At 39.2% G+C, this 12,646-nt stretch overlaps 1 protein-coding gene across 1 annotated transcript in view; it reads right to left on the reverse strand.

The window, feature by feature from the left end:
• Nucleotides 1-12,646, reverse strand: part of cfap74 (cilia and flagella associated protein 74) — a 127,098-nt gene that overhangs the window by 64,841 nt on the left and 49,611 nt on the right. The window contains exons 20-21 of the mRNA XM_062999204.1: nucleotides 12,137-12,259; nucleotides 11,940-12,061 (exon numbers count right to left, since the gene is read on the reverse strand). Coding sequence (XP_062855274.1) covers nucleotides 11,940-12,061; nucleotides 12,137-12,259 — 245 coding nt within the window. The remainder of the gene's footprint in view (nucleotides 1-11,939; nucleotides 12,062-12,136; nucleotides 12,260-12,646) is intronic.

The raw sequence follows: 12,646 nt of genomic DNA on the forward strand, positions 1-12,646 counted from the left end.
TTTCACATGGTAAGTGGAGCTGATAAATGGACAGTGAGTGTAGAAACAAGGAGGTGGTTTTAATGTTATGGCTGATCAATGTAACAGTGTCTGCTATAAGACTTTCATTCAATGTTCAATGTTTTTAGACAAAAACAAAATTCCAAAGACATTATTAAAGCTGTAAGTGTGTATGCTCTTCTCTTGTGAAGTACAGAAATATACACCTTGTTTCCAGCAAGCTAAGCATGAACAGTACAAGGGCACACAAGTTCCACCTGATGGGACATTAATAGCACCACATAATGTAAAGTAGTTCCATTTCTGGCTATTATGGAGGTGACCCAGTTGTCAAGAGGAATCCAGAGGTGGGTTGTGGCTTGCGGCAAGGTGCTTTCAGATTGAGGGATATAAATGGAGCTCCATCCTGGGAATTTTCCACAGAAGCACGACTACGCACACCTACAACCGTGAGCATCTATCCAAGAGATTATAGCTTTCTATGACTCACTATCCATGACTGGTAATTCCTAAACATACATGAATGCTTTTGATTTCATTCAGTTGAGAGGGAGTAAATAGAGACACCTACCATACTGGAAAAAAACTTTCAAAATTACTGATGCTGTTCAAATTCTTATATAAAATTTTATCTGCATAGAAAAATGTTATACAGTATGTGCATTTAGAATATGCAGTTAAGTCCTTGTTGCAATGTCCTTCAAGCCCCTGCATTTCCTCAGGGGAAGAAAGATGAGATATTTTAATAAAAAGATGCCAGAAACTCCCTCACTTTGCACTATACGGACATCATGTGACCCACATTGTAGAACTCAACAGATGAGCCTGTGCCACAGGCAAAAACAGTAGCAGCCCACTAACAATTGACCATTAGGGCAGTTATAGGGCAGTTGTAGCCAAACAGTTAAGGTACTGCAATAGTAAGCAGAAGGTTGCTGGTTCAAACCCTACTACTGCCAGGTTGCCACTGTTAACCCTCAATTGCTTGGACTGTAAGTCGCTTTGGATGAAAGTGTCCGCTAAATGCCGAAAATGTAACTACTGTAAACAGAACAACTTTAACGATAGATTTTGCCATAATGAAAATATGGCCTGTCTGTAGTCAATGGATAATTGACTTGTATAGGTTGTGGTATCAATAGATAGGGTTTGTTTCTTTAGGTCAGTGTGTCTTGCTTTCTTGTTTAGGTTAGTATGGTTGAAGAGACAGGGACGGTAGTTTCTTGATTTTGGCAAAAAAAGATTTTGAGTATATGCAAGACCAAAGTAAGCTTAGCTCAGGGTTGTGCCGGTTGTGGATAAGCCTGCTGGTGGCATTGGTGAAATGCAACAGTACTGTAAAGGTGAAATGCTGTGGTTGATAGGAAGGTGTTTCATGTGGTAGCGAATAATGAAGATGCCTCCGCCTGATTCAAACATGGAAAGCAAGTGCTGCAAAATATATTTGATGTTAGCATTTGGTAGATGTAAAGAGCTGCAGGGTCAATTGAAAAGAATTTGAATATAGAGGTAGAGATATAGAGTTTACCTTGAGGTGATAAGGTTTAAGATATTAGCTATAGTATTTGAATGTTTGGGATATCATTAGTAAGAATTAGGATGGAGAATAGTAAGACCCACGTGGGACAATAAAGTACTCAGGTGCAGTTTAGGTATTTCAGGTGACCCTAAATGATTACTTGAGTGCTAGATTGATGCATTAAATGAGATTGGATGGTAATGTCCTAGTGGCAGGCTGGAGAAGCAGAGCAAACTCTGTGTGGTGTATTAAAAGCATGAAGACTAGAGGGTTCTGTTTACAGTATCTAGTTGTTTTTGCCTGATGGCACAACAACAAGGTTACAAGGGTTATTGATGCTCTGGAAGTTGTTGGGGAGGTTTTGTTCACATTTTATTTCCTTGAAATAATTGTAATTGCAACCTTGGCTAGTTGATTTTGATTTTGTAGAATCTTGATTCGTGGTTAACTAATTTCCATATTGCTTTAGATTTTTTTCAAATCCTGGTGGAACATTCTAGTAAATGAAGTTGTTGTTGGTGCACTTAAAATCACTGACCTTGAATGTCGCAGTTGTATGTTGTGGCGGGTAAAGGGAAGCATTAGGGGAAATGAGTAAGGGGTTGATTAGTGAGCAGGATAGTGTGGTTGATTATAATAGGTTTAATGGTGGGTTTTGAGGTGCCATGCAGTAGTAGACCATCAATGGTGATCCTCTTCATCCTAAAGTTTTGTCTGTGTGACTGTAGTGATGGGTTAGGATAGGGGCAGGTGTTATAATCAGAGTGGATGCGGGTTGGGATGGTGTGTGAGAAGGTGCTGGCAGAAGTGAAAACGTGGATGAAGAATACTGGTCGGTGGAAACTGCCCATTGTTAACAGCTTAGATGTATAAAAAGAAGTCGTAGAACTGCTTAGTCTCTGACAGGCTTTGATGTTGAAGCTTGGATATTGAAATATGTTTTGTACAACTGCTAGGTCTGCTAGGTGAAGCATACATGTTAAGATCCATAATCTGTAAAAGTTCCTTTGTCAACAATAACAGCAAGTCTTCGTGGATGTCTCTATAAGCTATGCACACCTGGGTTTGGTCTTTATGGCAGAACCTCTCAAGCTCTGTCAGACTGGAGTGTTTGTCAACTGCAATCTTTGGGTTTCTCCACCGATGTTTATTAGGCTTTAGGTCTGGGCTTTGGCTGGGCTACTTAAGGACATTTAGTAGTGAGCCAAAGTCACTCCAGTAACCATTTACTTGTTAAAAGGTGAACTGTCTTCATTTATATCAGCTCTCTAGGATGTTTTTTTAAGAATGCTTTTATATTTGGTTGCATTCATCCATCCCTCAATTTTTAACCGTCTCCCTATCTCTGCCACTGAAAAGCACCCACATTCACTGGGTAAATTGTATTAGCTGAGTGTTGTGCAGTTTTTCCTCAGAATAGAAAATCATTTTTCTCATGTGTCCGTCATATGCCTTTAACTCAACCGAGGCTTCCGTCTTGCCCCTCTATAATACACTGAGTCTGATTTGAGTCTTAGTGCTGCAGAGACTGTTGTCCATTCAACAGATGTCTAATTTGGCTGACTTTAGAAAGGTTCAAGGTTGTGTCAAGGTATTTCTATTTTACAATTTTTTAGAGTGCCGCAGCAAAGGTTCTGAAAATCTGATTCCCTGCCCCCCCCCAATTTTCTCCCCTAATCTAGTCATATCCAATTACCCTGATTGCGTTACGCTTCACCTCTAGCGATACAACCCTCCACTGCTGACTGAGGAGCTTTGCAACTGACACACGCCCCCTCCGACACGTGCGCAGTACCGACTGCATCTTTTCACCTGCATGAGGAGAGTTCATATGCAGACCACACCCTGATCAGCATTACTCCCCAACTCTGCGCAGGCGTCATCAATCAGCCAGCGGAGGTCGTAATTGTACCAGTTATGAGGAACCCTGGTCCGGCACATCTCACTCTAAACAACAGCCAATCGTTGTTCATGTAGCTGCCCAGCCGGATGGCAGAGCTAAGATTCAATGCAATGTATTTAAAATCCCAGCTGTGGTGTGCTAGCATAGTTTACCACTGCGCCATCTGAGCGGCCAATCACTTCGTCATTATGGGTTGCAGTTACAGTATATCTATTCAAAATCAAAACACAGTTAAGTAAATCTACTTTATGTTTATACTCTGGAGCTTGTCCACACACTCCCTAAAGGTTGAACATATTATACTTCCAGTACTCCAGCAATACACTGACATAAAACAGTGTAAAAAGCTGCTTCTGTCAAGCCAGGTAAAGATGTGTCCCTTGGAGGATTTACCATTTTTATACTCCTATATTAAGAATTTAGTAGGCTGAAAATCTGAAGCAGTACACAGCTCATTGGGAAAAAACAAACAAAAAAAGCTTCTGCCATATGGGTGGTTATGTGTATGTGTGTAAGTGAGAAAGAGAAAGAGAGAGAGAATGGTAAGAAACAAATTATATCAAGCTCATTCAGTCATTGAGGCTTTACTTAGTGGAGTGTATTTTGTGTGCCTGCTGGGTACGTGTGGGCGTGTGTATGCGTTTGTGAGGCTGCGGTATATGTGTGTGGGTATGTGCCTGCAGTGTACATGCGTGTGGGTGTGTGTATGCATGGCTGCATTTACATGTGTGTGGGTGGGTGTATGTGTTTGTGTGGCTGCATGTACATGAATAGGGCTAAGTGTTGGCAGTGTACATGTGTGTGGTTCTGTGTGTGTGTGTGTGTGTGTGTGTGTGTGTGTATTAATAAGGTGACGTGGGCATAATTAAGGGATTTTGGGTGTGTATGTGTGTATGCGCATAGATAAGTTGGTGTGGGTATGTGTTTGTGTATGAACAAGAGGGTGTGTGGGTGTGTGCTTGTGTGTGTGTACATGCATAAGTATGAGGGGGAGTGTGTATCTGTGTGTGTGCGAGAGAGAAACTGCAGTAAAAAAAGGTTTATTAAAGCAGACAGAGGTGACAGGATGAAGAGTTTATTTTAAGCTGCTTTTAGACAGCAGTGAGTTTTGTGTCGACTTTTTCTGTCAGATTTTAGATTTTTTGGAGCTAAATCTCTTTAAAGCTGTTTGAATGTCTTGCATATGTGAACCGTACTCACTCACACACACACACACACACACACACACACACACACTAATAAAGAGGGACCATGTTTAATATCAGCCAGACTATTGCATGACAGAGTAAGTAAACATATCATGAGAATCATGTGCAGTGTATCAGTGTGGGTGGGTTTAGGTCAAGATCACTCAGTAACACAACCACACAATCTATAAATAATACACTATTAATAGCATACAGCATTCTACTAATGTAGGTAAAAACTGTTCATTACAAATGTAGACACATATGCATAAATGTATTTTTCTGTTATCTGTTAATTGGCTTAATCAAATCTAAAAATAAAAGACATCTAAACTTTAATTTTGATACTTTACTATAAGAAAAATACAAACTTAAAAGGTACAAATATGAGCATCTACAGACATTAACAAATCATGAAGCATCATAATTCATTTGTTTGGTTATTAATGAACTTAATTGGTTATTCATAATTTTACTGTTTCACCAGGAACATGATGTAACACAAATTCCCCAAGTCATTTATTAAAATAAGAGAATTAAGTAAAACAAGTGTCTTGGCCTGTTAAGTTCAAGCAGTGGTTATAAAAATAGCGTCCTATAAACACTGTTAGGGTAATAATTTAGACAATTTTAAACAACAATCAACCTAATTAGTGTACGCAAATGTACACTTTATTGCAGGGGTGGGCAAACTTTTTGGCTTAAGGGCCAAACTGGGTTTTAAAATTTGACAGACGGGCCGGGCCAGTAGCAGATGGGTGGTGAACTAATACAAATTATCAATCAAAGAATGAAATGTCTGTGTGTATAGACGATAGACTCGACTTTAACAAAGGTCGGCAGTGTTTGTAGTGAGCAAACTAGTGGAATCAACTGAAATGCAGGGCATTGAAGAAAAAAGGTGAACTAAAAGCTCTAAAGTAAGGCTGTGCGATATGACTAAAAAACTTATATCTCAATATGCTTTGAGAAGCGGTGATATACGATGCGATATGATATAATATAAACTTAAAGTACAATGGCAGGCCTCTGCCTGTATTTTAGCTTATATTGTTATCTTAAAAACCCAAAATACTGTAGTTCTGATACATTCTGACAGAATTACAGTGTTTATATTTTGTATTATTACAAGGCTGTATTTGTATTAATATTGACAACATTAATATTATATCTATAGTATATACATTTTGACAATATTAAACAAACCAGCAGAATCTTACAATCACATTTATGCTGTTCGTTTTACATCAAATAAGTGAGCATCAAAAAAATCACAATATTTGATAATGCTTTGCAATCATTGCAAAATGAAATCTGTGTGTTGTTCTATTAGGGATATAATCCACTTTTTTCTTCTTGGCGACCATTTTGTATGTTTCCAGAATATTTCCAGAATATATAAAATCCATACCCGATTGTTTTTATCCACCTAACTAATGAAAACTGTTTTAGATAATTTATTCTTTCGCTGTAAAAAGCTGAAACTGGTAATTCGTTCACTAAATGGCACTTATACAACTACCAATGAAGAGAGATTGAAATTCTGCCCAAAATCTGAATTTGGAAGCTCTGATTGGTTTATACAGCTGTTTATCAAGGCCTGACCTCGGAATCTCTTTAACAAATGAACTGATTCATAAAGTTGTTTGAGCATGACACTGTAATGAAATAGAGTGAGCAAAATGAATTAATCTTTAATATAGATAAGAGCACAGCTCCCTGATTCGATTCCAATTAATAATTTGTTTGAAAAGAGTCGTTTCTGACTCGTTGACTCAGTGATTCAGTTTGCAAGCTCTACTCTAAAGGACAACTTTGTAAATGCTCAACGGGCCGGATCAAACAGCCTAACGGGCTGTAGTTTGCCCACCACTGCTTTATTGCCAAACGTATGTGGCCACCCCCTATTTACTGAGTTCAGGTGTTTCACTCAGACCCAGAAAAATAAATTCTTCCAGCTTTGTGGCACATGTTCTGTGCTACTGTGCACAAATAACAAAATGAAGGTCTTAAACGACCCCCCCCCCCCCCCAACACCTTTGCAATGACTTGGAACTTAATTGCAGGTCAGGACTTAGTCCAACATCAGTATCTGATTATTAAGGCTTCTGACTGAATGTGCCAAAATTCCCAAAGCTTCCATAAAACTTTGTGGAAAGTCTTCCTAGAATAGTGGAGGATGTTTTCGTAGCAAAGGTGGGGTGGAGTGGTCGTATTAATGCCCATGGCTTTGGAACAGGATGTCCAACTAGCTCATTGCTGGGTGTTCCCATACTTTTGGCCATTCAATGTATTTTGCTACCCCACTACAGACAGTGATAATGATAATGGTAGGATTCTGGTTCGTTATTGTGCTTTATCTTGCTGAAAGGTAAACTTCTGTGTCAAGCTTTCTGGCTAAGGGGAGCTGCTTTCTATATGAGAACCATTTATTTTTCTAATTAACTGACAAGGTTGTCAGTTCCTGTGTTAAAGAGCATCTCAAAAACACAAGAACCACAATGGGGGTGATGTTACCTCACATACGTATGTGCATTTTTGGATTTATACTAGTTAGAACAGGGTTTTTGAAGTCAGTCCTGGAAGCCTGCAGGCACAACTGCAGAGTTATACACTTAGCTTTTTACCTATCTAATCCATTTTATAAGCTCAGTGGTTGAGGTACTGTCATAGTAAACATAAGGTTGCAGGGCAGGGTTCGGCATAGACAGAGAGGAAGCACAATGCAAATTGAACAGTTGGAATGCGCTAAAGGGGGAGAAAAAGGGGAAAAATAAAAAAAAATAAAAAATATTCAACAGGCTCAAAAAAGTTTCCCAGTAAGCAGATGAGTTAAGAATGTTAGTCAGGAACCACTGTTGAATGTGCATGACCTCTGACAACATTACATTAGAAACTATAATAAATATAGCCACATGAGCTTGGGAGTACTTCTAAAAATGGTTGCCACTTAACACAGTCTGCTGCTACATCAGGAAATGCAACTTAAAACTCATTTATGCAAAGAGAAAGCCATACATGAGTTCTATGCAAAAATGCTGCTGTATTCTCAGGGCCTAAGCTCATCTGAGATGGACAGTAAACATGTGTGCTATGGTAAGATGAGACCAAATTTAAGTCTTTTTAATAGAAAAAATGTCAAGTTCTCTGTGCCTATCCAGACTGTTAGTCAAAGTTGGTTGTGGGTGCATCAGTGACCATAGGATGGGTGACCATTAATGCTGGGGTATATTGGGATACACAGATCAGCCATAACATTAAAACAACCTCCTGGTTTCTACACACACTGTCCATTTTATCAGCTCCACTTATCATATAAAAGCACTTTGTAGTTCTACAATTACTGACTGTAGTCTATATGTTTCTCTACATACTTTTTTAGCCTGCTTTTACCCTGTTCTTCAATGCTCAGGACCCCCACAGGACCACAACAGAGCAGATATTATTTGGGTGGTGGATTATTCTCAGCACTGCAGTGACAATGACTTGGTGGTGGCGTGTTAGTGTGTGTTGTGCTGGTATGAGTGGATCAGATACAGCAGCGCTGCTGGAGTTTTTTAAGTACCGCGTCCACTCACTGTCCACTCTATAAGACACTCCTACCTAGTTGGTCCACCTTGTACATGTAAAGTCAGAGACGATCGCTCATCTGTTGCTGCTGTTTGAGTTGGTCATCTTCTAGACCTTCATCAGTGGTCACAGGACGCTGCACACGGGGCGCTTTTGGCTGGATATTTTTGGTTGGTGGACTATTCTCAGTCCAGCAGTGACAGTGAGGTGTTTAAAAACTCCAGCAGTATTGCTGTGTCTTATCCACTCATACCAGCACAACACACACTAACACACCACCACCGTGTCAGTGCAGTGCTGAGAATGTTCCTGTGGGGGTCCTGACCATTAAAGAACAGGATGAAAGCAGGCTAAAAAAGTATGTAGAGAAACTGATGGACTACAGTCAGTAATTTTAGAACTACAAAGTGCTTCTATATGGTAAGTGGAGATGATAAAATGGACAGTGAGTGTGGAAACAAGGGGGTGGTCATAATGTTATGCCTGATCGGTGTATATTGGGGTTTAGATACATTTGCTGCTATAAAGGTGACATCTTTTTAGGGGAAGTCTGTGGTTTTCAGTAAGATAACGACTTCTGCATGTGCTAGAATACTGTCGATTTGTAGACACAGAGTGTGTGTGCTTCACTAGCCTGCCTGCAGTCCGGATAAGTCACCTATTAAAAATGTATGTTGCATCATTAAGAGGAGAATCAAACAATGATGAACATGTTGAAGTCTTGTCTCAAGCAACTATGGGTGAAAATATTACTTGCAAAAATGCAACAACTAGTATTTTTAGCTCCCAAACAAATAAAGTGGTAAACATGCCCCGTCCTAAGTTTCTGTGAGTGTTACAGGCATTTTTATATTGATTAAATGTGTTTATAATAATAATAATAATACATTTTATTTATATAGCGCTTTTCAAGATACTCAAAGACGCTTTACATAAGACAAATAATCAAAACAAATACGTACATACACCATACAAATCATAGTACAAAATCAAAATAGTACATCAACATCAAGAATAATTAAGATAAAAACAAAGAGAGCAGCATAAGACAGTTCATTAAAAATTAGCTAAATTATGAGAGAGAACAACAAATATAGAACAATTTCTTAAAATTAGACAGAAACAGGACAGATTTACATGCAATCAGGAAACTGAAAACTTTACAAGTTTTAGGATCTAGGACTTCACATTTCTGTCGTGATCTAAGTATAAAAACTATTAAAAAGAATAGCAAAAATAAAAGCATTTATTTTGTGTTGTTACAAGTTAAATGCCACTCTGAATAGATGAGTTTTGAGAAGTGACTTGAATTTGGACAGGTCAGGACAATCTCGTAGGTGTTTGGGGAGAGCATTCCATAAAGATGGAGCAGCTATGGAAAAGGCCCTGTCACCCCAGGTCCGGTGCTTGGTCCTAGAGGGTATGGACAGTAGGTTAGCCTCAGAAGAGCGAAGGCTACGGGAGGGAATGTGCTGATGGAGCAGGTCGGTGAGGTAGGATGGGGCCTGATTATGGAGAGCTTTGTGAGTGAATAGAAGAATTTTGAATTGAATGCGTTGAGCAACGGGAAGCCAATGAAGTTTTTGTAGAACAGGTGTAATATGATCACGGGAGCGAGTATGAGTAAGGAGGCGAGCAGCTGAATTCTGGATATACTGAAGTTTTTTTAGGATTTTGTTAGATGTACCATAAAGGATGCTATTGCAATAATCAATTCTGGATGTAATAAAAGCATGAATCAAGGTTTCGGCGGCAGAAAAGGAGAGTGATGGACGTAGACGTGCTATGTTTTTTAGATGAAAGAAAGCAGTTTTGGTGATGTGATTTACATGGCGGTCAAAAGAGAGGTTGCTATCAAAAATTACACCAAGATTTCGGATGTTAGAAGACGGAGACAAAGTGTCATTATCAATGGTAATTTGAAAATTTTTTGTGGTTTTTGCCAGGGTTGTAGGACCTACGATGATCATATCTGATTTTTCACAGTTTAATTTGAGGAAATTAGCTTTCATCCACAATTTCATTTCAGTGATGCAATTTGTCAGAGTGGAGTGAAGTTCAGTATTAATGGATTTGGAGGAGATGTAAAGCTGAATATCATCAGCATAGCAGTGGAAATGTAAACCATGCCGACGTATGATGTCACCAAGGGGGAGCATATAAAGAATAAACAAAAGGGGACCTAACACTGAGCCTTGGGGAACGCCTTGGGACAGTGGAGCAATGGCAGAACTACAATTGTTGATATTAACAAACTGTTGTCTGTTTACGAGATATGACCTTAACCACAAAAGGGCAGTACCAGTGATGTTGACAGAGGATTCAAGGCGGGACAGAAGAATGGAGTGATTAATGGTGTCAAAAGCTGCAGTAAGATCAAGGAGGACGAGAATATTAATTTGTCCAGAGTCTGAGGAAAGAAGAAGGTCATTTGTGACTTTGAGGAGGGCTGACTCAGTGCTGTGCTGGGGGCGGAAACCAGACTGAAATGATTCAAATAGATTATTGGAATTTAGGTGATCTTTGAGCTGTGAGGCAACAACACGTTCCAGTATTTTCGACAGAAATGGAAGATTGGAAATGGGCCGAAAGTTACTCATAATGTTAGAGTCAAGTCCAGGTTTTTTAAGTATGGGAGTAACAGCAGCCAATTTGAGTGATTGAGGGACTGAGCCAGAACTAAGAGAGGAATTGATTATCTCTGTGATAAGTGATGAGATAACTGGAAAACAACCCTTAACAAGTTTTGATGGAGCAGGATCCAAAACACAAGTGGAGCTTCGCATCCCTGTTAAGATCTCAGATAGGTCCAAAAGAGACACAGGTGAGAACTGAGACAGAGGCTGGGTAATAAATTGAGATGAGATAGGCGGAGAAACAGAGATGACAGGGGAAACTGTCAGAAAATTGTGGATATTCTCAACTTTTGTTTGAAAAAATGAGAGGTAAGAGTTACACTTGTCAACTGTAAAGGAATTGGTAGTATTGTCAACTGGTTTGAGAAGTTTATTTATTGTGGAAAAGAGAGTCTTAGGATTTGTTGATCCAGCATGTATGAGTTCGGAATAGTAAGTGGATCGGGCTGCCGTAAGAGCGTCTTTGTAATGTTGAAGATAATCAGAATAAATCTGATAATGTACTGTTAGACCTTATAAAGTCTATAAATGTACTGTTTTCTTATAAAGTCTTTCAAGCTGGCGTTTACGGGATTTCATTTGGTGAAGCTCAATTGTGTACCATGGTGCGGAATGACTAAATGAAACAAATTTGGTTCTCAAAGGAGCCAGCTCATCAAGACATGAGGCGAGTATGTCATTATAGTAATCGACAAGGTCAGATGAATTACTAGACAGTACAGGACAGACAGACATCTTTTTAACAAGAGAATCTGAGAAAGCAGAGGGAGAGATATATTGAAGATTCCTGAAGGATATTTTACGTTTAGCTCTAGTGATGGGCCTAGTGACCTCAATGTCCATGATGATTGTCAAATGATCAGAGACAGTAAGGTCATGGCTGGATGGCTGATGAACTAGGACACCAGTAGAGCAGACAAGGTCAAGAGTATGACCTTTTTTATGAGTTGGAAAATGTATATGTTGTGTGAAATTAAAACACTGTAACAATTTATGCCACCCCTTACATACTATGGTAATTTTTATACACACTCACTTTATCCTGTGGTACTTGACTGTTCTTCTAGTGGTCAACAATTGCATTTGACACCTTTAAGGGTCCAATAATACAAAGATAATCTTACCTGCTCTGAACTTCAATGCTGTCTTGGTAAAGACGATCATACATGCAGATCTTTAGATCCACATTTGGCTTGGTTACCCACACAGGAACACTCTCTGCCACACCCCGAGTTGATACTATGATCTAGATGGTGAAATATAAATGCTTTTAGTGCACACACATTAAACACAAGCTTTTTGGCATTGTAATACTCCTTACCGGTTCACAGCCAGACTGTGAAAAGCTGATCTGAATGTCCAGCTTAGTTTCCCCTGGGATCTTTGGTGTGAAAATGATAGGTAGTTTGACGCTAGCAAATGGTTTCACCTCACCCTCAAGCATCTAATGAAAAAAATAAAGTGTAGAGTCTTGATTAAGGCTTATACTAGTCTCAGTTTATTACAGGGCGTTATTCTGTCCCACTTTTCCTGCAAACACGTCTTAAGGTGTGCAATAGTATATTTTTTGTTTTAAAATTCTCCACACATTCTCTATTGGGGACAGATCATGACTGCAGGCAGGCCAGTCCAGTACCCATACCCTCTTCTTCTGCAGCCATGCCTTTGTAATGTGTACAGAATGTGGTTTTGCATTGTCTTGTTGAAAAAGATGTTGTAATGAAGGCAGTATATTTTGCTACATAACTCAATATACTTTTCTGCTTTAATGCTGCCATGCTACAGAGATGTAAACTGCCAATGTAAATGTCAAGATCACTGACACAACCCC

Source organism: Trichomycterus rosablanca, chromosome 7 (assembly GCF_030014385.1).
Source record: "Trichomycterus rosablanca isolate fTriRos1 chromosome 7, fTriRos1.hap1, whole genome shotgun sequence".
NCBI lineage: Eukaryota > Metazoa > Chordata > Actinopteri > Siluriformes > Trichomycteridae > Trichomycterus > Trichomycterus rosablanca.